The sequence below is a fragment of the Pristiophorus japonicus genome, chromosome 26, assembly GCF_044704955.1.
Source record: "Pristiophorus japonicus isolate sPriJap1 chromosome 26, sPriJap1.hap1, whole genome shotgun sequence".
Taxonomy (NCBI): Eukaryota; Metazoa; Chordata; class Chondrichthyes; family Pristiophoridae; genus Pristiophorus; species Pristiophorus japonicus.
The window spans coordinates 14,407,562-14,432,933 of NC_092002.1; the positions used below are offsets into that span (position 1 = coordinate 14,407,562).

Below are 25,372 nucleotides of genomic sequence, written 5' to 3' on the forward strand. Positions count from 1 at the left end.
TAATGGTAGAAATAAAACAATTTAATTTTTTCATTTAAAAGAAACATTACAATATTTTTCCACGAACAAACAAAGGACAATAACTGTTGCAGGGATTAGTAAGTGGAGCTCGGTTGTTTTCCTTGAAGCTGAATATCTCCCTCAAAGAATAACGTCACCGTCTTCATTTGGTGACTGTTGAAGTGCATAAATTATAGTGCCACTGTCTTCACAAATAACCGCGACAGTACTGGAGGGATTAATCACCTGAGCATTTGTCTGTGAGCAGGTCTGAAAATTGCAACAACAAAAAGAGATCGTTAGCTAAAAATGCCACAACTTCCTTCGGCTATTCATGCAGACATCTGTCAATTTTCAATCTGCGAAGTTCTGTTTTAAAGCTCTCTCAAATTTAAAGGGTAAATTTTGTGAGTCCCTCCCACAACCATTCGAGTCTCGCTTGCAGTCTGTGTATGTTGGAAAATTGTGGCACTGGGCTTCACAAAAGTCACCCTCTGTAAATTGCAGTGTCATGGTACACAAACTAATAATTTCAGTTCTCACTGCTAGCATGGTTCTGTAGGCCAACAATGTCGACACACATCTTTAAAATGGTATATTAATGGGTTGGGTGTACTGACAACCTACACCATAGAATGCAAGTTCACAATTACAGCCTGGCCTTCGAGAGGCAAGGAATGAAAGCAAGATACCTCCGAGGCAAGTGGAAGAGTTAGAAGTTCAAAGTTGAAAATGACAGTATTACAGCCTCATGACAGCAATAAACGGAAAAAAACAAACTTGCATTTATAAGTGTCTTTCACAACCACCGGACGTCCCAAAGTGCTTTACAGCCAATGAAGTACTTTTTGAAGTGTTGTAATGTGGGAAATGTTGCAGCCAATTTGCAAGTTCCCTCAAACAGCAATGTGACCAGATATTCTGTTTTTTGTGATGTTGATTGAGGGATCAATATTGGCTATATTTCAGTCCCCCAAACAAACACAGACCAGGGGGTCTGTGAAAGCAGTGGCTGCATTTCAAAGGAGCTGGTCCCAGCAGAACAGGCCAGCTGAAATTAGCGATAAATTTCCCTACCCTCCATCTTTAACCCGTTCAGGAGCTGTGAGAATGTGTGTGAGTGTTGCCCCCACCAAAGTCTAATAGCTTGCAAAGACTGATCTAGTCTCACATGTGAATAATGGTCAGTTGAGGGAGGTACCAGGAGGTGCTATAGCCCAGCAAAGCTGGCACCTGCAGGAAGGAGGCAAATCAGCTTTAGTCCCAGTCTGGGGTTATGTAGCTGATTACAACACTAGCCATCCTCCATCCAGGTCTCAGTATTGCTGCATGTTCCCTGTCTCTGCTCCTGCATTCATTATTTACCTCAATGGTAGGTTGGTTTCATTTCCTCCCTGGCTGAAGATGCTGCCTCTTGTTGAGGCGCTCAACCATTACCTTTATCCCATGCACGCCTTCCCGCAAGGGTCAGTGTACAGTTCAGGGAGAGGCAAGCCTATTTTGGATTTGCCCTCCCTGCCCAGGAGCAGAGATTGTATCTAGCACCAGCGTGCGACGGCCCGGCCCGGTCCCGGCCTGCAAGACCATCAGCAGGCCGGGGCCATTGGAGAGAGCAGCGTGCAGCGGCATACCACTGCAGGGAGCAGAGCGTGCTGCTGCAGGAGGGCGACGGCTGCGAAGCCAGGTCGCTGATTGCAGTGCGGGCAGGCACAGCAGGAGGGGCGAAGGAGTCGCAAGAGTTTGTAGAGGGAAGTGACCGGAGCCCAGAAGAGGCGTGAGTTTGGGGCCCAGAAGAGGCGGGGGCCCAGGGGCAGCACGGGCCAGCCCACACTGCAATGTGCACGCGCATTAGATCCATGCAGCAGAGCTGGTCTCTAGTCGTCTTGGGTGATCTTTGCCAATGGACCAAGACCTAGCTCTGTCAAGCCCGTGTGGTAGCTGGTGTGCAACGGCCACCACACGTTAAAAAAATCCACACACAGGCATCTTCCACTCTTCAAGATGTAGTTCGGGACCTGGAATATTCGGTCCTTCATTGAAACACCTGTGAACTCATCCCTTTTTGGCATGGAAGCAAGTCATCCTTGCTTCGAGGGGCTGCCTATGGTGATGATGATGATGATTGGCTAGGACGCCGGGGAGAACTCCACAGCTCTTATTTGAAGGCCTTGGTTTAACATCTCGTCCGAAAGGCAGCACTACCGACAGTGCAGCACTCCCTCAGCACTGCACTGGAGCGTCAGCCTAGATTTTTGTGCTTAAATCTCTAGAGTGGGATTTGAACTGACAACCTTCTGACTCAGAGGTGAGGGTGACAGCTGACACGCTAGTTTGGAAATCATTAGCTGCCATCATGAGACATCACAAGGGAGCACATCATCTCTAAGAAGGAAATGTCAAAAGTTAAATGATGATTTCTTGTGTTGCATTAAACATTTTGTTCAAAGCACTCCCTTTTATATTAGCAAATAACATTATCATTTAAAAAAAAGTTGACATGTCAATTTTAATCCCCGACGTGGAGATAGAGTAGGTTCGCCCCTCCCTGCTAGCCCACACTAATGACTTCAAGTTGCAGGGATGTCCAAAACAGTTCGATTTCAATTGGTGCAGCTGGTATGTCAAATCAGAAGAGAAGTCTGAAGCTACCCTGGCCTGGGAAATCACGCTACAGGTAGGGGATGCAAATTTCCCAGCCTGTAGATTCCTTAGGTTGGAGTGCTCCACACAGATTCTTAAATCAGGTGTCCTCACAATTCCCTCTGTTTGCAATGGAGCAGCCATGGGATTTTCCCTGTAATTGAAGTCAGAGTGGCCTAGTGGGACAGGAGAGCCTATTCGAGGGTCTGGATTGTCACAGAAAGGAGCAACTAACATGGTCCCTCAAGGATGAGTATGGGGGCCATGGCAGTTTACAATATGTACAAGTGACTTGAAGGTAGGGACAGAAAACTGGTAGTAACTGCAAGCAGGGAACAGGCTGATGAAAATGGACGGACTTCGATAGATTGGGGAGTGAGGTTGATGCGTGGCGGATGTCATTTAATGTGGAAATTGCAAAGTCGTGAGATTGGGAAAGGATGCTCATCAGTGGCAATAGAAGCCAAATAGTATTATTCTACAGGACACAACACAGGAGCGAGAATTGCAGGTACTGGTGGATACATTGCTGTAGACCTCAGCATACTCTGCAGTAGAGAAAGTTAATATGATCGAGAAGAATAGAGCACAGATACCAGAAAGTGGTCCTAAATTTTATAGAGTACTGTAACTAGAATACCGTGTACAATTCTGGTCACTGTTATGAGAAAGATACCCAGGCATTGGAACACAGGAACAGGAGTAGGTCATTCATCCTCACGAGTCTGTTCTGCCATTCAATGAGATCATGCTGATCTACATCCTAACTCCCTTTACCCGCCTTAATAAGAACATAACATAAGAAATAGGAGCAGGAGTCGGCTATTCTGCCTGTCGAGCCTGCTCCCCGCCATTCAATAAGATCATGGCTGATTTTATACCTCAACTCCACTTTCCTGCCCGACCCCCATATCCCTCGATTCCCCTGGCATCCTAAAATCTATCGATCTCGGTCTTGAATATAATTAACAACTGAGCATCCGCAGTCCTTTGGGGTAGAGAATTCCAAAGATTCACAACCCTTTGAGTGAAGAAATGTCTCATCTCAGTCCTAAATGGCCAACCCATTTTCTGAGACTAATTCTAGACACCCCAGTCAAGGAAGACATCCTCCCAGCATCTACTCCTTCAAACCCCTTAAGAATTTTATATGTTTTAATGAGATCACCAGGCCCAATATACCGTAATATTCTTGACTAGCAAAATTCTATCACTCAGATTTGAAATTACTCACTGGCAATGGGTCAGCTATCACTGACCGTCTCCGCATCTCTCTCCAGAATGTCCGCTCACTTGCAAACAAGGCCCTTGCCATCCACGAGTTTATCGTGGCTGATTGCATCGGCATCACAGCCCTGACAGAAATTTGGCTGAGCGGTGAGGACAACTTACCCGTAAATGAAGCCTCCCTGCCTGGCTATACCTTTCACCACTTGCCTCGCGGCGGCACTGTGGCTCTCATCACCAAAACACACCTTGGTCTGTCCCCCTTCTCCTCCGGCACTTTCTCCTCCTTTGAGCATCTCACCGTATCCCACTCCACTTCGTTCTCTAGCGCCCACCTAAGTACCATAAAAGTTATATTACCGAGGCTTTCCTCCCTCAGCCTCTGCACCGAGCGACTTCTCATCCTCAGTGATTTCCACCTCCAGCTCAATTAATCATGCTCTCTCTCCTCTGTGTTCACTAGCATCCTATCCTCACTTAATCTCTCCCTCCATGTAAACTCCCCAACCCATATTCACAGGCACCCCCTCGACCTTGCCATCTCTCATGGCCTTGCTACCCCCATTGTGTCAATTGCAGATAAGGCCATCTCTGACCACTTCCTCGTATCGCTCTCCACCCACATCCCCCTGCCAAAACCCTACTTTCTTCTGTGTCCAACTCTGGAAAAAACTCTCAAAGAGATCCCACTTACGAAATCCCAACTGTCCAGCCTTTGGGCCCTCTATTCACCGTGGGTGCCAATCAGCTCAACCACACCCTCACCTCAACCTTTGATGCCCTAGTCCCCACTAAAACCATTACTCTCTCCCACCCTGGCCATTCCCCCGGTGTGTCCCTTATCTTCGCTTCCTTAAGTCCAAGGCCGCAGACTTGAACGGATATGGCGGACAACTGGTTTAGGCATTCACCGCCAGATCTGGCTGGATCACAAAGCATCATCGAGTCCTGCTCGCATCTGACAAAATTGCTCACTATTCCAGGATCATTCTGGAATGCAAAGATAAATTGCGGCTTCTATTCTCCACTGCTAACTGTCTTCTTAAACCCTTCTCCCCTGTCTCCACCCTCACCTCCGACAACAAGTGTGAGGAGCTCATGGACTTCTTTGTCTCAAAGACTGAGACCATCCCTTCAGCTGCCTCGGCCACTTCTCTTCCTTCCCCTAGCCCACTGGGCCAAACTTCCTCTAAGGCTCCCCCCTGCCCTAGCCATGAACTCCCACCTTTCACCAGTTTCTCTCCGATCTCCACTCATGCCCTCTCCGAGATCATCTTGTCCATGAGACTGACTTCTATTCCCATCAAACTGCTGATCACCCAACTTCCTTTTTTGGCTCCTATCTTAGCGGACATTATTAATGGTTCTCTCTCCTCAGGTACTGATCCACTCTCCCTCAAATCTGCCATTATCAGCACTCTCCTCAAAAAAACCAACCCTCGACTCCTCCGTCCTTGCAAACTACTGCCCCATCTCCAACCTCCCTTTCCACTTCAAAGTCCATGAACATGTTGTCGCCTCCTAAATCTGTGCCCATCTTTCCCGCAACTCCATGTTTGAATCCCTCCAATCAGGCTTCCGCCCCTGCCACAGTATCAAAACATCTCTCAAAGTCTCAAATGCCATCCTTTGTGACTGACAAAGATAAGCTATCCCTCTTCGTCCTTCTTGACTTGTCTTCAGCCTTTGACATGGTTGACCATTCCATCATTCTTCAATGCCTCTCCACCACCGTCCAGCTGGGTGGGACTGCACTCACCTGGTTCCATTCTTATTTAACTAATCGTAGCCAGAGAATCACCTGCAACGGCTTCTCTTCCCACTCCCACATCGTTACCTCTGGTGTCCCCCAAGAATCTAACCTTGGCCCCCTCCTATTTCTCATGTAGATGCTGCCCCTTGGCGACATCATCCTAAAACACAGTGTCAGTTTCCACATGTACGCTGATGACAACCAGCCCTACCTCACCACCACTTCTCTCGACCCTTCCACGGTCTCTAAATTGTCAGACTTCTTGTCCGACATTCAGTTCTGGATGAGCAAAAATTTTCTCCAGTTAACATAAGAACATAAAAACATAAGAAATAGGAGTAGGAGTCAGCCATTTGGCCCCTAGAGGCTGCTCCGCTATTTAATATCATGGCTGATCTGATCATGGACTCAGCTCCACTTCCCTGCCCGCTCCCCATAACCCTTTACTCCCTTATTGCTCAAAAATCTTTTGCTCTCCACCTTAAATATATTCAATGACCCAGCCTTCACAGTTCTCTGAGGAAGAGGATTCCACAGATTTACAACTCTCAGAAGAAATTCCTCCTCATTTCAGTTTTAAATGGGCGGCCCCTTATTCTGACTATACCTCCTAGTTTTAGTTTCCCCTATGAATGGAAATATCCTCTCTGCATCCACCTTGTCAAGCCCCCTCATTATCACATGTTTCACTAAGATCACCTCTCATTTGTCTGAACTCCAATGAATATAGGCCCAACCTACTCAACCTATCTTCAAAAGTCAACCCCCTCATCTCCAAAATCAACCTAGTGAACCTTCTCTGAACTGCCTCCAATGCAAGTATATCCTTCCTTAAATATGGAGACCGAAACTGTACGCAGTACTCTAGATGTGGCCTCACCAATACCGGTACAGTTGTAGAAGGACTTCTCTGCTTTTATACTCCATCCCCCTTGCAATAAAGGCACACATTCCATCTGCCTTCCTGATTACTCGCTGTACCTGCATACTAACTTTTTATGTTTCATGCACAAAGACCCCCAGGTCCCTCTGTACTGCAGCACTTTGCAATTTTTCTCCATTTAAATTATAATTTGCTTTTCTATTTTTTCTGCCAAAGTGAATAACCTCACATTTTCCCACATTATACTCCATCTGCCAAATGTTTGCCCACTCACTTAGCCTGTCTATATCCCTTTGCGGATTTCTTGTGTCCTCCTCACAATTTGTTCTCCCACCTCTCTTTGGCCCCAAGTTTCCACATGATTTGCTCCTGATTTTTTAGGAGCAACTGGTTGAGAACGGACTATCTTAGAAATCGCAATTCTCCACATTTTTTTTTCTGCAGTTCTAGTCAGTTAGAACAGTTTCACTTTGGAACAGAATTTTTTCTTCAAAAGGGGGCATGTCCGACCACTGACGCCTGATTTCAAAGTTTCCACAGTGAAAACGTACTCCAAACTAACTTAGAATGAAGCAAGTGAAGATTTTTGTAGGCCTGAAAAAATCTTGTCTACACATTAAAAAATCAGGCGCAGGTTACAAATTAGGCGTCCGGAACGAGGTTGGGGGAGGGGGGTGGGGGGGGGGGGAGGGAAGTCATTAAATTCTACAATAAATCCTTATTTATACTTATACAAATAAATCCAACCTGAATAAAAATTTATAAGCAAAGAAAAGATTAAATAAACCATCTTCCTACCTGTGTGAAAGTGCTTCAGGCAAGGAGAATGCTGCAGGAAGCCTCACAAGTTGAGGCAGCCGTTCCTGACGGCATGGGGGGGGGGGGGGGGAAGGCAGTAAGAACCCGACCGACCGCAGCATGGGGGGGGGGGGGGGAGGAGGCAGCCATTCCCAACGGCGGGCAGGGGGGGGGGGGAGGCAGTGAGAACCCGACCGACCGCAGCGGGGGGAGAGGCAGCCGTTCCCGACGGCGGGGGCGAGGGGTGTGGAGGAGGCAGTGAGAAGGCTGCAGGAAGCCTCAGAAGTTGAGGCAGACATTCCCGACGGCGGGGGGGGGTGGGGGAAGGCCGTCGGGAAACGGCTGCCTCAACTTCTGAGGCTTCCTGCAGCCTTCTCACTGCTGCAAGAAGCCTCAGTGCTGATCATGGAAGGGCAATGTGCTTTTATTAAAAAACGTTAAAAAAATTAAACAGCTACAAAGAACTACAAAAATGGCCGAGTGCCAATGTTTCCTTCACACTGCGCGTGCGCGAACGCTCCAACACGCACGCGCAGGGTTGCCGGCACGAAAAAAACTAATTTAAATGGTACCCGCCCCCTCCCACTTACAAAATTGCTGCGAGTGGTAGGCTCCGCCCCCTGGGCACCGCGCCAAGCTGCCATGGAGCTGCAGGGCGCTCCAGAATCGTGCGTTTTTTTTCAGGCGCCGTTTTCGGCGCGAAAAACGGGCGCCCAGCTCGAAGGGGCGCCCGTTTTGTAGCGTGTGGAAACTTGGGGCCTTTGTATCAAAATAAATTAACTATTGGGAAGACCGAAGCCATCGTTTTCAGTCCCCGCCACAAACTCCGTTCCCTAACCACCAACTCCATCCCTCTCCCTAATATTTGTCTGAGGCTGAATCACACTCTTCGCAACCTTGATGTCATATTTGACCCCGAAATGAGCTACCGACCACATATCCGCAGCATAACTAAGACCGCCTATTTCCACCTCCGTAACACCGCCCGTCTCCGCCCTTGCCTCAGCTCATCTGCTGCTGATACCCTCATCTATGCCTTTGTTACCTCTAGACTTGACTATTCCAAAGCACTCCTGGCTGGCCTCCCATGTAAACTTGAGGTGATCCAGAATTTGGTGTAAGTTAGGACACGGACAGCCAAGTCCCATTTACCCGTCACCCTTGTTGACCTACAGTGACTCCCAGTTAAGCAACATCTCTACTTCAAAATTCTCATCCTCATTTTCAAATATCTCAATGGTCTCACCCCTCCCTATCTCTGTAATCTCCTCCAGCCCCACACCCCACCTCCCCCCCACCGTATCTGCACTCCTCTAATTCTGCCCTCTTGAGCATCCCAGATTATAATTGCTCAACCAGTGGTGGCCGTGCCTTCTGTTGCCTAGGCCCCAAGCTCTGGAACTCCCTGCCTAAACCTCTTCGCCTCTCTTTCCTCCTTTAAAGACACTCCTTAAAACATAACTATTTGACCAAGCTTTTGGTCATCTGCCCTATTTTCTCCTCGGTGTCAAATTTGTTATTTTATAATACTCCTGTGAAGCACTGTGGGACATTTTATGATGTTAAAGGTGCTTCATAAATACAAGTTGTTGTTCTATTAATTGAGCTAGCACCTACTATTTTTGTGGGAGAGTGTGCCACACATCTACCACCCTTTGTGTGAAGAAGTGTTTCCTAATTTCTGAATGGCCTGACTCTGATATTAAGGTTATGCCCCCTTGTCCTAAACTCTTATACCAGCAGAAGTTTCTCTATCCTAACAATTCCTTTCAAAATACTAAAAACCTCAATCAAAACACCCCTTAACCTTCCATTTTCTTGGGATCACAGTTATATAATCTCGCATAATTTAACCCTTGGAGTTTTGGAGATATTCTGGTGAATTCACGCTGCGCTCCTTCCATGCCCAATTGAGAAAAGGTTGCAGAAGTTGGGATTGTTTACACAAGAGAAGGTTCAGGAGTGATCTTACTGAAGTATTCAAGATCCCAAAGGATGCAGACACGATAAACCTCAATGTGTTGACAGTCACTGATTCCACAAGAGGCACAGGTTCAATTGAAATGGGCAGGCTTGTGGATATCAGGCATAGAACAAGATGAGAATCAGCTGCGATGGCACAACATTCAGGGTCAATACCAAAGCACGAAAAGTGATGACTTGGGCGAGGTGCCAGAAGGCACAGGTCACTGCCTTCGGGTAAGGAGAAGAAAAACTGGGAGGGGAAATAAAGACCTAGTTATGGTCCAAAAATGTATTAAAAATTAATAGGCTTATATGTCAACGGGATATTACAGTCAATGCAGCTGAATTCGGTGTATGGCAACAACTGCATTTGAAGCAGCATTTGAAGCAAGATTTGAACTCATCCACACCTACCTTAAGACAGTTTAACTTTAAATAAATGAGAGAAAGATTGTGACACTTCAGTGCACAACCTGGATCTATTACCATGCAAAGGTCTACAGCAAATCCAGGTACCACGGCACTGACATTCTTATATATTGATTTCCCCACCCCCTCCCCCCGCTTATATTCTCAAAAATGCACTTGAATAAATCAACTTAAAAAAGGAAAATCCATCTTCCCTACGCAAGCTATAATGAAACTACAAACTCGAATACGTGGGTTACCTTCTTGGATGACTGGGGTAGTACCATCACCTCTCATATACTATAATTGCCATGTCAGCTGTGGCTCAGTGGGTAGCACACTCGCCTGAGTCAGAAGGTCGTGGGTTCAAGTCCCACTCCAGAGACTTGAGCACATAAATCTAAATTAACACTCCAGTGCAGTGCTGAGGGAGTGCTGCACTGTCGGAGGTGCCATCTTTCAGATGAGATGTTAAACTGAGGCCCGTCTGTCCCCTAAGGTGGACGTAAAAGACCCCATTGCACTATTTCGAAGGGGAGTTATCCCCGGTATCCTGGCCAATATTTATCCTTCATTCAACGTAACAAAAACAAATTATCTGGTCATTATCACATTGCTGTTTGTGGGAGCTTGCTGTGCGCATATTGGCTGCCACGTTTCCCATATTACAAACAGTGACTACACTCCAAAAGTACTTCATTGGCCATAAAGTGCTTTGAGACGTCTGGTGGTCGTGAAAGGCGCTATAGAAATCCTAATCTTTTTCTTTTTTATACTGGCACGGTTTTAATTCAAATTCCAGTAGTTAACTACTAAATCTGGAGTATCATCACAAGGATTGCATGGTTCAAGAAAGCAGCCCACTACTACCTTCTCTACGAATCTGCAATCGTGATTGGGTAAAGGCAGGGAGCCAGCTTAAGGCATCCAAATTAATACCGTGCCAATATTAAAGCAACTGGAGTCTCACAAGGATGCTTCAGTGCACCAAGGTGATTGTCAACCCCTTTTTTTTATTTTATTCAATTCCGCTAATGGAATGAAAATAATTTACATTTATATAGCGCCTTTAACATAGTAAAACGGCGCAAGGAGCTTCATAGGAGCATTATCAAATAAAATTCGACATGGAGCTACATCGAGATATATTAGGACAGGTGACCAAAAGCTTAGTCAAAGACATAGGTTTTAAGGTGCGTTTTAAAAAGGATAGGCGTAGAGGTTAATGGAGGGGATTCCAGAACCAATGGTAGGGCGTTGGAAATTGGGGATGCACAAGAGGCCAGAATTGCAGAGATCTAGGTTTGTAGGCCTGAAGAAGGTTACAGAGATAGTGTGAGCAAGGTCATGGAACGATTTGAACACAAGGATAAGAATTTTAAATTTGAGGTGTTGCTGGACCAGGAGTCAATGTAGGTCAGCGAGCATAGGGGTGATGGGCAATGTTTCCATTACGCACAGCGGTCTGGAAGTCCTGTGCAGGTTCTTAATGGAAAATCCGCACATGCGTGGAAATCTGAATGGGCCGTGCAGCCAAAAAAAATTACAGGATACATCAGTGATGGGCGAATGGGACTTGGTGCAAGTTAGGATACGGGTGGCAGAGATTTGGATGAGCTGAAGTTTATGGAGGGTGAAAGGTGGGAGGCTGGTCAGCAGAACGTTAGTTAACCAGTCTCTTGCACCTTAACGCGACTACTTCATTTACCCAAATTCTCGCTTACTTTTACCAACCTTGGTAGCTACCTGCACTGTAGGCCTTCATCTAAGTTTCTCCAAAAAACAAATCCTAGCTTGAACCCCTTTCACTTACCATCTCCATTATTTTCAGCTTTTCCTCTGAAACAACATTTTCCCTTTTCAGTTGGTCCACAAGATTTTCCATGGCTTTCAGCCGGGCTGAATTCCTCCTCTCTCGCTGCTGTATAACTTTCACCTTTTTCTGCAGGTTAGTAGCGATCTCTTCAAGTTGTTCAACAGTGAGATCGCTTTTGTAGTATGAATGTTCATCTTGTACTTCTGGGGTGTCAGGTAATGTGGTCATAACTCCTTCTATAGCTGCAATAACTGACCCAGGGGGAAGAACTGCATGATTTTGCACAATTGGTAGCGTTGACATCATTGGCACGATGAGCGCAGAGGGCAACGTCAGTACTGTTTCGAAGCCAGATGCGGTTTTCAAAGAGCCAGTTGCTGCAGTCAGTAATATGTGTGATGTCTGAGAAGACATGTTGCTGGGTGATAATGTTTGATAAGTTGACACTGTAGCTAAAGAAGGCACATCCTCAAAAATGGACGTCGCTAGAGTAGAAGGGACTAGCGTTGGCGGTTCTGGTTGGAAAGAGGTCAGGGTTTCAATATGTTGCGCAGTCGGTAGCACAATATCTATCGACGTTAACGTCGGTCCTGGTTCCTCACATGTCTGTGTGGGCACAAGCTGTAAAGTTTCAGCAGATGGCAACATTGTAGTAGTTCCTACAGTTTCAACCGATGCCAATGTCGGTGTAAGTTGAACAGTTTCAACAGCTGCGACATCTTCAAATGGCAACACCGAAGGCTCAGTCAGGACAGATTGAGAGGCTCCGCCTTTGTCTATCTGTAGTGACTCAAAGGAATTCAATGCCACAATCGGTAAAGGTTCAGCAGACGGTATAATTGCCTCAGAGACAGATTCAACACAGGCACTGACAGAAGACATAGCTACCTTATCCAATTCAGTGACTGACGCGGATATAGTTGTCTCCATTGATGGAGTTGGTTCTGTTGCCGTGACGAGCACTGCAAGTGCATTTGGCTCACTTGCTGCAGGAGACAGAACTGGAACAGTTTGCAATTGCAGCACCGTTTCTTCTTCACTGCTTTGAGCTTCTGTCCTCCTTTTTTGCCGTTTTTTATTGCCATTTGATCGAGCAAGAGCTTTCCTTTTCTGCAGAAATTTTTTTTGGGGAAAAGTTAGAAACCTTAGTTATACATTTCAATAATACAATTACAGAAATTACAACTGAACCCATAGAAAGTTTTTTAGTAAGTGATATGTATATACCTACAGTAAACATACACAGGACTCTTTCTAAGCCTAATTGTCGCGGGAGGCATATAGTAGCTCATTGTCCACTGTTGGTCTGATAATGAAACTGTACAAAATAATCAAGTCTGTTAGGCACATTTAGAGGTTTCCCAATTTTTAAATCTATACAAGAAGCATCACAGAAGCTGCCCTCATTGCCCCGTCGATAAAGGCAGTACCAGATAGAGCACTAAGCCATATGGACCAGTAGGTCCAGGTCTGATTCATGGTCTGTCCTGAGTTAGCTGATCTTAGCCAGGGCAGCAACCAAGGTACTACACCTGGACTCAACCCTTTGGGCTAGAGAGTGTGGGGAAATCAACTAGAGTTTCTGCTCCTGGCTGCTACACTTGCTGATTTATCTCATCCCTTTTTGCTCTTTTCAGCTATCTCGTGCTCTGCATTATATGGGTCTTGGTTCTTCAACTTGACTCATCCAGTACAAAAGTTATTTGGGGAGGCTTGCCAGAAAGTCCTCGTGTGCGGACATCTGCGAGATCGGAACCAGGCTCAATTGCAATGCCCTTCACGGTGCAATAGCTCACACGGGAAGAATGGATATCTGGGTGAGATGTCAAAGAAAAGATAGAACTTACATTTATATAGTGTCTTTCATTTTTCCTTTCTTACAAATAGTGCCTACACTTCGAAAACTACTTAATTGACTATAAAGCACTTTGGGACATCCCGAGATCGTGAAAGTACCGTAACCTACAAGCCTACGGACCAAGAGCTGGAAAGTGGGATTAGGCTGGATAGCTCTTTTTCGGCTAGCACAGAAACGATGGGCCGAATGGCCTCCGTCTGTGCCTTAAAACATTTATGATTTCATGAAAGGCGCTATATAAATGCAAGTCTTTCTTTTTCATATTCTCAGGATATCCCAAAGCACTTCACAGCCAATGAGGTTGAAGTGAAGTCACTGATGTTATGTAGGCAAATGAGGTGGCCAATCTGCAAACATTGCAATCTGCAATGATTTGGATGAAGAAATTGAATGTAATATCTCCAAGTTTGCAGATGACACTAAACTGGGTGGCGGTGTGAGCTGTGAGGGGGACACTAGGAGGCTGCAGGGTGACTTGGACAGGTTAGGTGAGTGGGCAAATGCATGGCAGATGCAGTATAATGTGGATAAATGTGAGGTTATCCACTTTGGGGGCAAAAACGTGAAGACAGAATATTATCTGAATGGTGGCAGATTAGGAAAAGGGGAGGTGCAACAAGACCTGGGTGTCATGGTTCATCAGTCACTGAAAGTTGGCATACAGGTACAGCAGGCGGTGAAGGCGGCAAATGGTATGTTGGCCTTCATAGCTAGGGGATTTGAATATAGGAGCAGGGAGGTCTTACTGCAGTTGTACAGGGCCTTGGTGAGGCCTCACCTGAAATATTGTGTTCAGTTTTCCTCCTAATCTGTGGAAGGACATTCTTGCTATTGAGGGAGTGCAGCGAAGGTTCACCAGACTGATTCCCGGGATGGCAGGACTGACATATGAGGAGAGACTGGATCAACTGGGCCTTTATACATTGGAGTTTAGAAGGATGAGTGGGGATCTCATAGAAACATATAAGATTCTGATGGGACGGGACAGGTTAGATGCGGGTAGAATGTTCCCAATGTTGGGGAAGTCCAGAATCAGGGTACAGAGTCTTAGGATAAGGGGTAGGCCATTTAGGACTGAGATGAGGAGAAACTTCTTCACTCAGAGAGTTGTTAACCTGTGGAATTCCCTGCCGCAAAGAGTTGTTGATGCCAGTTCATTGGATATATTCAAGAGGGAGTTAGATATGGCCCTTACGGCTAAGGGGATTAAGGGGTATGGAGAGAAAGCAGGAAAGGGGTACTGAGGGAATGATCAGCCATGATCTTATTGAATGGTGGTGCAGGCTCAAAGGGCTGAATGGCCTACTCCTGCACCTATTTTCTATGTTTCTATAACAATGTACCTCAAACAGCAATGAGATGAAGATGAATGACCAGTTAATCTTTTTTTGTGGCATTTGTTGAAGAATAAATGTTAGCTGGAATACGAGGAGAACTTCCCTGCTATTCTTCGAATAGTATAAAGGAATCTTTTGTTTACCTTAAGAAGAAGAGGCCTCAGTTTAACATATCATCAAAGATAGCAGCTCCTACACTTCCTCAGTACTCCAATGAATTGTCAGTCTAGATGATGCGCTCAAGTCCTGCAATGGGACTTGAACCCACACCTTCCGACTCAAGATGCAGAAGTACAAACACTGAACCAAGCTGCCAGTAACTGTACTCAAGCGAAAAGTGTCTTCAGGAAAAGGAGTAAGAAAAAAATATAATTTGGAATTTAAAAAAAAACTTCTTTAAAATAGTTTCAAACATAAGGGTATCAAAAGGATATGGAACAACGGCAGGCAAATGTTGAGGGACCGAGCAGCCAAGATCTAATTGAATGACAGAGCAGCAACAACAACTTGCATTTATATAGTGCCTTTAACGTAATAAAACGTCCCAAGGCGCTTCATAGAAGCGTTATCAAGCAAAATTTAACACAGAGCCACATAACATAGAAACAAAGAAAATAGGTTCAGGAGTAGGCCATTCGGCCCTTCGAGCCTGCACCACCATTCAATAAGATCATGGCTGATCATGCAACTTCAGTACCCATTCCTGCTTTCTCTCCATACCCCTTGATCCCTTTAGCCGTTAAGGGCCACATCTAACTCCCTTTTGAATATATCTAACGAACTGGCCTCAACAACTTTGTGGTAGAGAATTCCACAGGTTCACAATTCTCAGTGAAGAAGTTTCTCCTCATCTCGGTCCTATATGGCTTACCCCTTATCCTTAGACTGTAACCCCTGTTCTGGACTTCCCCAACATTGGGAACATTCTTCCTGCATCTAACCTGTCCAATCCCGTCAGAATTTTGTGTGTTTCTATGAGGTTCCCTCTCATTCTTCTAAATTCCAGTGAATAGAAGCCTAGTCGATCCAGTCTTTCTTCATATGGCAGTACTGCCATCCCAGGAATCAGTCTGGTGAACCTTTGCTGCACTCCCTCAATAGCAAGAATGTCCATCCTCAGATTAGGAGACCAAAGCTGTACACAATATTCAAGGTGTGGCCTCACCAAGGCCCTGTACAACTGCAGCAAGACCTTCCTGCTCCTCTACTCAAATCCTCTCGCTATGAAGGCCAACATGACATTTGCCTTCTTCACCGCCTGCTGTACCTGCATGCCAACTTTCAATGACTGATGTACCATGACACCCAGGTCTCGTTGCACCTCCCCTTTTCCTAATCTGTCACCATTCAGATAATATTCTGCCTTCCTGTTTTTGCCACCAAAGTGGATAACCTCACATTTATCTACATCATACTGCATCTGCCATGCATTTGCCCACTCACCTAACTTGTCCAAGTCACCCTGCAGCCTCTTAGCATCCTCCTCACAGCTCACAGCGCCACCCAGGTGTGTCATCTGCAAACTTGGAGATATTACATTCAATTCCTTCGTCTAAATCATTAATGTATATTGTAAATAGCTGGGGTCCCAGCATTGAACCTTGCTGTACCCCACTAAGGAGATAGATGGGCAGATGACCAAAAGCTTGGTCAAAGAGGTAGATTTTAAGGAGTGTCCTAAAGGAGGAGAGAAAGGTGGAAAAGTTTAGGGAGGGAATTCCAGAGCTTCGAGCCTTGGCAGCTGAAGGCACGGCCACCAATGGTAGAGCGATTAAAATCGGGGATGTTCAAGAGGCCAGAATTAGAGGAGCGCTGATATCCAAACTCAGGTTTATAGCATGCAAACATAGTTGGCAGATTAAAATTTGATAATAATCCTAACTCCAAGACAGTGAATGGGGGCTATTCAGCACCTGTCCGTTATTTGCACGGAATCGTTTTCGCACCTCTGCCAGGTCATTGTCCACAAACTGCCTGAACAATCATTAACTAGAAGCTTGTGTAAATTACCACCGGGCTAATGCAATGTTTGGCACCAAGGAAAACATTAAGAAAAACAGCTTCCTAGAGGTTTGACCACATTATTCCAGCTATTGGGATAAAGTACACACGAAGGAAAATGCAAACCTATTGAGAGCAAACGTACCGTAGGTTGCTCCGGAAAAGAAAAAATTGTAGGTACAGCATCTGCCTTCAAGAATCGTGTCCCCCACCTCCATTCAAAGCTGTCAGGAATAAAGTGTTCACTGCAGATGTACTGGTGCGGGGACGGAACCCATTTCTCCCTTTTCATATTTGAAAGCCACTGCGCGAGTCTTTCTTTGTCATTCGATGGAAACCTCAATCAAAACAAAACGTTGCTTCTGTCAGACTCAAAAAAAAAACACACGGGACTTCTCTTGATACTACCGAAAACAGTTTGCCCACAGTGCTAACCTTTAAAGTAAGTTTCTCCACAGTTCTACCACTCCCACCCTCCAGAGCTCTCAGTACACATTTGCTCCCAGCTCCTAAATTAAGCAAGTGCATCAAGGTTTTTTTCCACGATTCAACACCAATCTACCTTAGCCACAAAAAGACACCAGCCCATCGAGCAGCAGTACTTGGAATACTGTGACTATCTCCACTGGAGCAGAGAAAGCTAAAACTTCAAACTAAAATTGCAATGGTTATGTTGAGCGAATTAATAAAAGGACTATATCTTCTGGTCGGAGACACAGTGACAAAGGGAACATCCATTTCAAATCGGCACAAAGAGCGAGAGTTGTTCGAAGTGTATTTATGCAGAGGGCTTCCAGATCAACAAATACTTTACCACAGTGAATAATTGCAATACAGACTATCTTTTAAGAGAAAATTGGATAAATAGATAATGCAGAGGAAGTTACAGGGAGAGAACGGGGAAATGGGATTTGTTTTTGACTGCTTTAACCAAAAGCTAGCAGAGACAGAATGGGCCAAATGGCTTCCTCCTGGGTTATAAGCTTCTACAGATCCAATTGGAGCATTTGTACGCAAGATCATCAAGATTCCAGTAGCACCACTGCAATATAACTTCACTCCACAGTTGATTTTTACTATGTGAATTTACTGTACGGGTACTTGGATACAAAGAATAAAACTTCAGCTGCAACATCTATTGAACTTTCAAAATGAGTGCTTACAGAGGGAAAATATGTGTGTCAGTGATGCTGAAATGGCCTGCTTCGCTCGAGCGACTTCATAACAACTTAAGACAAGCCCAAATAATCCTGAGTGCACTGAGAGTTAATCAATTCATTAAAGAAAAAGACTTGCATTTGTATAATGCCTTTCATCCCAAAGCACTTTACAGCCAACTGTAGCCACTGTTGTAATGTAGGAAACACAGCAGCCCATTTACACACAGCAGGATCCCACAAACAGCAATTTGATAATCAGATTTTTTTTTAAATAGTAATGTTGATTGAGGTATAAATATTGGCTAGGACACCGGGGATAACATAGATAAGGCCGGGGATAACATAGAGCGCAAACGAGGCCTTGATTTAATATCTCACCCGAAAGATGGCACATATTGTACAGAGCAACCTCAGGCACGAGAATGAAAAGCAGTACAATATAAACAGCAAACATGTTGTGCAGTTTATTTACCAAGGAAAGGAGATGAAACACAGATGAAGTTGCACAATGAGTGCAAGTTTGGTGGGCAAGTATTCTGCTGGATAATGAGGATGGAGAATAGGAAAAGTGGGAATAACTGAGGTTCCTAACTCGCACCAAGTCCCGTTCACCCTTCCCTATCTCTGTAATCTCCTCCAGCCTCACAATATATCTTCTAATTCTGCCCTCTTGAGCATCCTTGATTATAAATCGCTCAACCATTGGTGGCTGTGCCTTCTGATGCCGAGGCCCTAAGTTCTGGAATTCCCTCTCTATACTTCTTTCCTCCTTTAAGACGCTCCTTAAAACCTACCACTTATTTTCTCCTTATATGGCTCCGTGTCAAATTTTATGTTTTATAACGCCCCTGTGAAGTGGCTTGGGACGTTTAAAGGCGCTATATAAATACAAGTTGTTGTTACACTGCCGCAAAAAAAGTTCTTAAAAGAAAGATCGAACTTTTTTTTTAAAAAGGAGTATTTTTAATGCATCATCATAGGCAGTCCCTCGGAGTCGAGGATGACTTGCTTCCACACTAAAAATGAGTTCTCAGGTGACTGAAGAGGGAACTACAGTCTCGGTCACAGGTGGGGCAGACAGTAGTTGAAGGAACGGGTGGGTGGAGTGCCTGGGTTGCCGTTCGCTCCTTCCGCTGACGATGCTTGGCTTCAGCTTGCTCTCGACGAAGGGACTCGAGGTGTCCAGGGCCTTCCTGAATGCTTTTCTTCCACTTTGGGCGGTCTTGGGCAGGGATTTCCCGGTGTCGGTGGGGATGTTACATTTCTTCAAGGAGGCTTTGAGGGTGTCCTTGAAGCGTTTCCTCTGCCCACCTGGGGCTCGCTTGCAGTGTCGGAGCTCCGAGTAGACAGCTTGTTTTGGGCACCTTCCTTTCTAACCCACTCTAGCTTCAAGTGGTGGTAGATTTGAGGGCCTGGTCCTCAAACACTCTTTTCCTCAGACGGCCGGAGGCTGCACTGGCAAACTGGAGGCGATGGTGAATCTCCGCATCAATGTCTGCCTTTGTTGATAAAGGGCTCCCAAGATATGGGAAATGGTCCACGTTGTCGAGGGCCACGCCATGAATCTTGATGATTGGAAGGCAGTGCTGTGTGGTGAGGACAGGCTGGTGGAGGAACTTTGTCTTACAGATGTTCAGCGTAAGGCCCATGCTTTCATACGCCCCCCAGTGAATACATTGACTATATCCTGGAGTTCAGCCTCAGAATGTGCACTGACACACACTGCAGCTCAACGACAGAGGTTGGGGTGATCTTGGACCTGGCCTGGAGGTGTCGTAGTTAAACAGCTTCCCACTGGTTCTGTAGTTTAGTTCCACTCCAGTGGGGAGCTTGTTGATTGTGAGGTGAGCATGGCATCGAGGAAGATTAAGAGGGTTGGAGCAATGACACAACCCCGGTCCAGACATGAATTGGGTTTGTAATAGATCCGTTGATAAAGACCAGACCCTCAAATCTACCACCAAGCTTATGGTCTACAGGGCTGTAGTAATACCCGCCCTCCTGTTTGGTTCCGAGGCATGGAGGATGTATAGAAGCCACCTCAAGTCGCTGGAGATATAGCACCAACAATGTCTCCGCAAGATCCTACAAATCCCCTGGGAGGACAGACGCACCAACATCAGTGTCCTCGTCCAGGCTAACATCCTCAGTATTGAAGCACTGACCACACTCGATCAGCTTTGTTGGGCAGGCCACATAGTTCGTATGCCAGATACGAGACTCCCTAAGCAAATGCTTTATGCGGAGCTCCTTCATGGTAAACAAGCCAAAGGTGGGCAGCGGAAACGTTAAAGGGACACCCTCAAAGCCTCCCTGGTAAAGTGTGACATCATCACTGACACCTGAGACACCCTGGCCGAAGACCGCCCCAAGTGGAGAAAGTGCATCCAGAAGGGCGTTGAGCTCTTCGAGTCTCAACGCAAAGAGGTCAAGCGCAGGCAGCGGAAAGAGCGTGCGGCAAACCAGCCCCACCCATTCCTTCCCTCGATGAATGTCTGTCCCATCTGTAACAGGGTCTGCGGCTCTTGTATTGGACTGTTCAGCCATCAAAGAACTCACTTTGGGAGTGGAAGCAAGTCTTCCTCGATTCCGAGGGACTGCATATGATGATGATGAGCTTCACGTGATATACATGGGTAGATTTTCCTTAGTCCATCCCCAGTTCACGGACGTTCTGGATGCAGCAAATATCTGTGAACGGGGCAGTTTCCATTCCAGGTATACTCCGTCTGATTTTCCAATATTCAGTGTGCCTGAGCACAGATCCAGGAAAATTTCCCCTACCCTGTCTCCCTGGGCTGCCCTCATTACACCCACCAAATTTGTGAATTACCCTTATTCATGAATTATCACTGGGTTTATTTCCCTCCTAGTATCAAGACTTTGAAGCAAAATACTACTGCAAACATGGGCAAGCTTACCCAGAATTATGCAGGACAACCCTTCAGATGCATGTGGCTTTGTAATACAGACAATACTTGCATTTATATAGCGCCTTTCACAACCTCAGGAATTTCCAAAGCACTTCTACATCAATTAAGTACTTTTGAAGTGTGGCCATTGTAGTAATGTAGGAAACGATGCAGCCAATTTTCACACAGCAAGTTCCCAAAAACAACAATGAGATAAATGACCAGATCTTTAGTGATGCTGGCGGAGGGATACAAGAGCTTCCTGATAAGAGTCCCAAATTTTGCTTTTGTTGATTTAATCCTTGTATAAGTATTGTCCTCTTGTCACAGTTTAACTTGAAGCAGTGGCACATAGGAATAGGATTATGCCATTCAGCCCCTCTGGTCTGTTCGCCATTCAATTATATCATCGCCAGCCCACACTGCAATGTGTGTGCACACTGGGTCCGTGCAGCAGAGCTGATCTCCAGTCATCTTGGTTAATCCTTGCCACTGAACCAAGACCTAGCGCTGTCAAGCCCGTGTGGTGGCTGGTGTAACAGCCACCACACGTTAAAAAAAATCCACGCACACAGATCTTCCACCCTTTGGTTCAGAACCTGGAATATTAGGTCCTTAATTGAAACACCTGTGAACTCATCCCTTTTTGGCATGGAAGCAAGTCATCCTCGATGCGAGGGACTGCCTATGATGATGAAATATTGGCCAGGGGAGAACTCCCCTGCTCTTCTTCGAAATAGTGCCATAGGATCTTTTACATTCACCCGAGAGGTGTGGATGTCGTCATCTGAAGGACGGCACTTCCGACAATGCAGCACTCCTACAGTACTGCACTGCAGTGCCAGGCTAGATTTTATGTTCAAGTCTTTGGAGGAAGACTTGAACCCACACTAACTCCAAGTTCAGAATGTTGCCAGCATTTTTATATTTCCAAAAGAAAGCTTTAAAGTAATGGGTGATTTCACTGAAAAGAATTCAATGCAAATGTATTCAAAAAGTTTGACATCAAATGTATTTCCCTAAAGGTTACTCATGTAAATGCTGCCACCCTTTGAAATGTTAAAGTTGGGAACACCTTTGCAAAATGTTAACAATTTATCTGCCAGCCAATAAGGCAAGTTACACATGCCACTGCTCTCCTGTACACTGCCAGTGAGTGCCTTGAGTACAGAAGATTAAGGGGTGATCAAATTGAGGTGTTTAAGATGGTTAACACATTTGATAGGGTAGGGTAGATAAAGAAAAAACTATTTCCTTTGGTGGGGGAGTCTAGAAAATTCCTGCCACGGTCTTTCGGATGAGACGGATCAGCCACGATCATATTAAATGGCGGAGCAGGCTCGAGGGGCCGTATGGCCTACTCCTCCGCCTATTTCTCATGTAAACCCCCCCTCCCCATCTGCCCTCTCAGGTGGGTGTCAAAAATCCCACGACGCTATTGGAAGAGAGGGGGAGATCTCCACAGTGTCCCGGTCCAATATTTATCCCTCAACCAACATCGCAAGAGCAGATTATAAGAACATAAGAAATAGGAACAGGAGTCGGCCATACGGCCCCCTCGAGCCTGCTCCGCCATTCAATAAGATTATTGCTGATCTGATCATGGACTCAGCTCCACTTCCCTGCTGTTCTCCATAACCCCTTATCGTCTATTTCTGTCTTAAATTTATTCAATGTCCCTGAGGCAGCGAATTCCACAGATTTACAACCCTCAGGAGGAAAAAATTTCTCATCTCGGTTTTAAATGGGCAGTCCCTTATTCTAACATTATGCCCTCTAGTTCTAATCTTCCCCATCAATGGAAACATCCTCTCTGCATCCAGCTTGTCAAGCCGCCTCATAATCTTACACATTTCAATAAAATCACCTCTCATTCTTCTGAATTCCAATGAGTAGAGGCCCAACCTATTCAACCTTTTCTCACAAGTCAACCCCCTCATCCCAGAATCAACCTTGTGAACCTTCTCTGACCTGGCTCCAAAGCAAGTATGTCCTTTCGTAAATATGGAAATCAAAACTGCACGCAGTATTCCAGGTGTGGCTTCACCAATACCCTGTACAACTGTAGCAAGACTTCCCTGCTTTTATACTCCATCCTCTTTGCAATAAAGGCCAACATACCATTTGCTTTCTTGATCACTTACTGCACCTGCATACTAATCATGTGTGTTTCATGCACAAGTACTCCCAGGTCCCTCTGTACTGCAGCAGTTTGCAATCATTCACCATTTAAATAATAACTTGCTCTTTGAATTTTTTTCTGCCAAAGTGCATGACCTCACACTTTCCAATACTCCATCTGCCAAATTTTTGCCCACTCACTTAGCCTGTCTATGTCCTTTTGCAGAATTTTTGTGACCTCCTCACACATTGCTTTTCCTCCCATCTTTGTATCATCAGCAAACTTGGCTACGTTACACTCGGTCCGTTCTTCCAAGTCGTTAATATAGATTGTAAATAGTTAAGGTCGCAGCATTGATCCCTGCGGCATCCCACTAGTTACTGGTTGCCAACCCGAGAATGAACCATTTATCCCGACTCTCTGTTAGTTAGCCAATCCTCTATCCATACTAATATATCCAACTGGGTCACTGCTGTATTGCTCCTTGTGGGAGCTTGTTGTGCGCAAATTGGCTGCTGCATTTCCCACATCACAACAGTGACTGCACTTTAAAAGTATTTCATTGGTTGAAAAGCGTTTTGAGACGTCCGACGGTCATGAAAGGCTCTATATAAATGCAAGTTTTTCTTCACTGCTGCTTGTGGGCTCTTGCTGTGCGCAAATTGGGTGCTGCGTTTCACACCAGACCAAAAAAAAATGGTACTTCATTGGCTGTAAAGCGCTTTGGGACGGTCCGGGAGGTGGTGAAAGGCGCTACATCAATGCAGTTTTTGTTTTTCTTTCCCAGGGCTTCATCGTCGTTGCATCGCCAGTCGTAGTTGTGAGCGCGGGCGCTATATCAATGCAGGGAGCCGCCAAACCGCTGAGGCCTTCTTTTCCTCCTCCTCTCTGCCGCGGATCGGACACTCACTTGTAGAAGCTGATCTTGCGCTTGTCCGCCGCCAGCTGCCCGGTGTGCCGCCAGCAGTCGCTCACCGCGCAGTTCTTGGGCATCGCGGCCGGCGGGAACGGCTCGCGAGCCGGGCCCGCGCGCACCTCCTTCAAACTGAAAATTAACGGCAGCCTGGGGGAGGGGGCGGGGACTCGCAGCCCGCTCGCGCCTGCGCACCAACCCCACCCGCCAACGCGCAGCGTGTCTTCCCCACAAGATGCCACTATCAAATATGGCAGCGCCCTCTCCGTTGGGAGCGCGGCCGGTCGGCTCGCCATCTTTCATCCTGGCGATTTCCCCCCCCCCCCCCCTCTTCTTCTGGTTCAATGAAGGGAAGGAAAGACTTGCATTTATAGAGCACCTTTCACGACCACCGGACGTCCCAAAGCGCTTTACGGCCAATGACCTTTTGTCTCTTTTCGAATTTGGGAAAGCATTTTGCTGGTCGTGATCATTATTCAGTTAGATTGAGGTAGTGATGGAAAAGGTCAAAGATAGACCAGGAATAAAAGTTCTCAATTGGGGAAAAGCTGAGATGTGATTTCGCCAAAGTGGACTGTAATTGCCATTAAAGGGACGTGGTTGCAAGGTGACCAAGGATGGGAACTGAATATTCATGGGTATTTGCCATTTTGTAAGGATAGGCAGAAAGGAAAAGGAGGTGGTGTAATAAGGGATGAGATCAGTGCAGTAGTGAGAAATGATATTGGCTCAGAAGATCAAGATGTAGAATCAGTTTGGGTGGAGATAAACAATAGAGGAAAGAAGTCACTGGTGGGAGTGGTCTACAGGCCCCCAAACAGTAGCTACACTGTAGCACAGAGTATAAATCGAGAAATAATGGAGGCTTGTAAGAAAGGTACGGCAATAAACATGGGCGATTTTTCGGCAAACTAGTGCCATGGGATCTTTAAAATCCACCTGAGGGATTAGACGGGGTCGAGAGAGGTGGTAATGGGGTAGAGCTGGGTCAGGTCTCTGTACATGTAAATGAGAAATAGGACGAGGCCAACGATAGACAGAAAGAAAGACTTTCATTTATAGAGGACCTTTCATGACCACCGGACGTCTCAGAGCACTTTACAGCCAATGAAGTACTTTTGAAATGTAGTCACTGTTGTAATGTAGGAAACACGGCAGCCAATTTGCGCACAGCAAGCTCCCCACAAACAACAATATGATAATGATCAGATAATCTGCTTTAGCAATGTTGGTTGAGGGATAAATATTGGCCAAGACACACAGGAGAACTCCCCTGCTCTTCTTCAAAATAGTGCCACGGGATCTTTTATATACACCTGAGAGAGCAGACAGGGCCTCAGTTTAAAGTCTCATCCAAAAGATGGCATCTCCAACAGTGCAGCACTCCCTCAGCACTGCACTGGGAGTGTCAGCCTAGATTTTTGTGCTCAAGTCTCTGGAGTGGGATTTGAACCCACAACTTTCTGACTCAGAGGCAAAAGTGCTACCCACTGAGCCACAGCTGACAGATCCTTGGGGGGCCACTAGTGGTAAGGACTTGGGAGTTGAAGCGAAGCCATTAAAGATGATTTCTGACTAC

General features: G+C 45.9%; 1 protein-coding gene across 2 annotated transcripts; it reads right to left on the minus strand.

Moving 5' to 3' along the window:
• On the minus strand, positions 1-23,958 carry LOC139239090 (THAP domain-containing protein 5-like). Of its 2 annotated transcripts, XM_070867610.1 has the most exons (4): positions 23,791-23,958; positions 16,832-17,024; positions 11,488-12,600; positions 1-270 (listed from the first exon to the last, which is right to left on the minus strand). In XM_070867610.1, exons 1-4 carry the CDS (start codon positions 23,871-23,873, stop codon positions 142-144), a joined length of 1,518 nt encoding a protein of 505 aa, XP_070723711.1. In that variant the 5' UTR covers positions 23,874-23,958; the 3' UTR covers positions 1-141. The 2 variants fall into 2 exon arrangements, with proteins under 2 accessions (XP_070723711.1, XP_070723712.1); XM_070867611.1 differs by lacking the exons at positions 16,832-17,024; positions 23,791-23,958 and adding an exon at positions 12,722-12,808.
• Between the last annotated feature and the right edge of the window lie 1,414 nt (positions 23,959-25,372).

Coding starts and splice junctions, on each gene's coding strand:
- LOC139239090 (XM_070867610.1), bottom strand. CDS start 23,873: ATGCCCAAGAACTGCGCGGTGAGCGACTGCTGGCGGCACACCGGGCAG. Junction 17,025..23,790: donor CGCAAGATCAGCTTCTACAA/GTGAGTGTCCGA, acceptor GTTTTGATTGAG/GTTTCCATCGAATGACAAAG. Junction 12,601..16,831: donor CTTTTCCGGAGCAACCTACG/GTACGTTTGCTC, acceptor AAATTTCTGCAG/AAAAGGAAAGCTCTTGCTCG.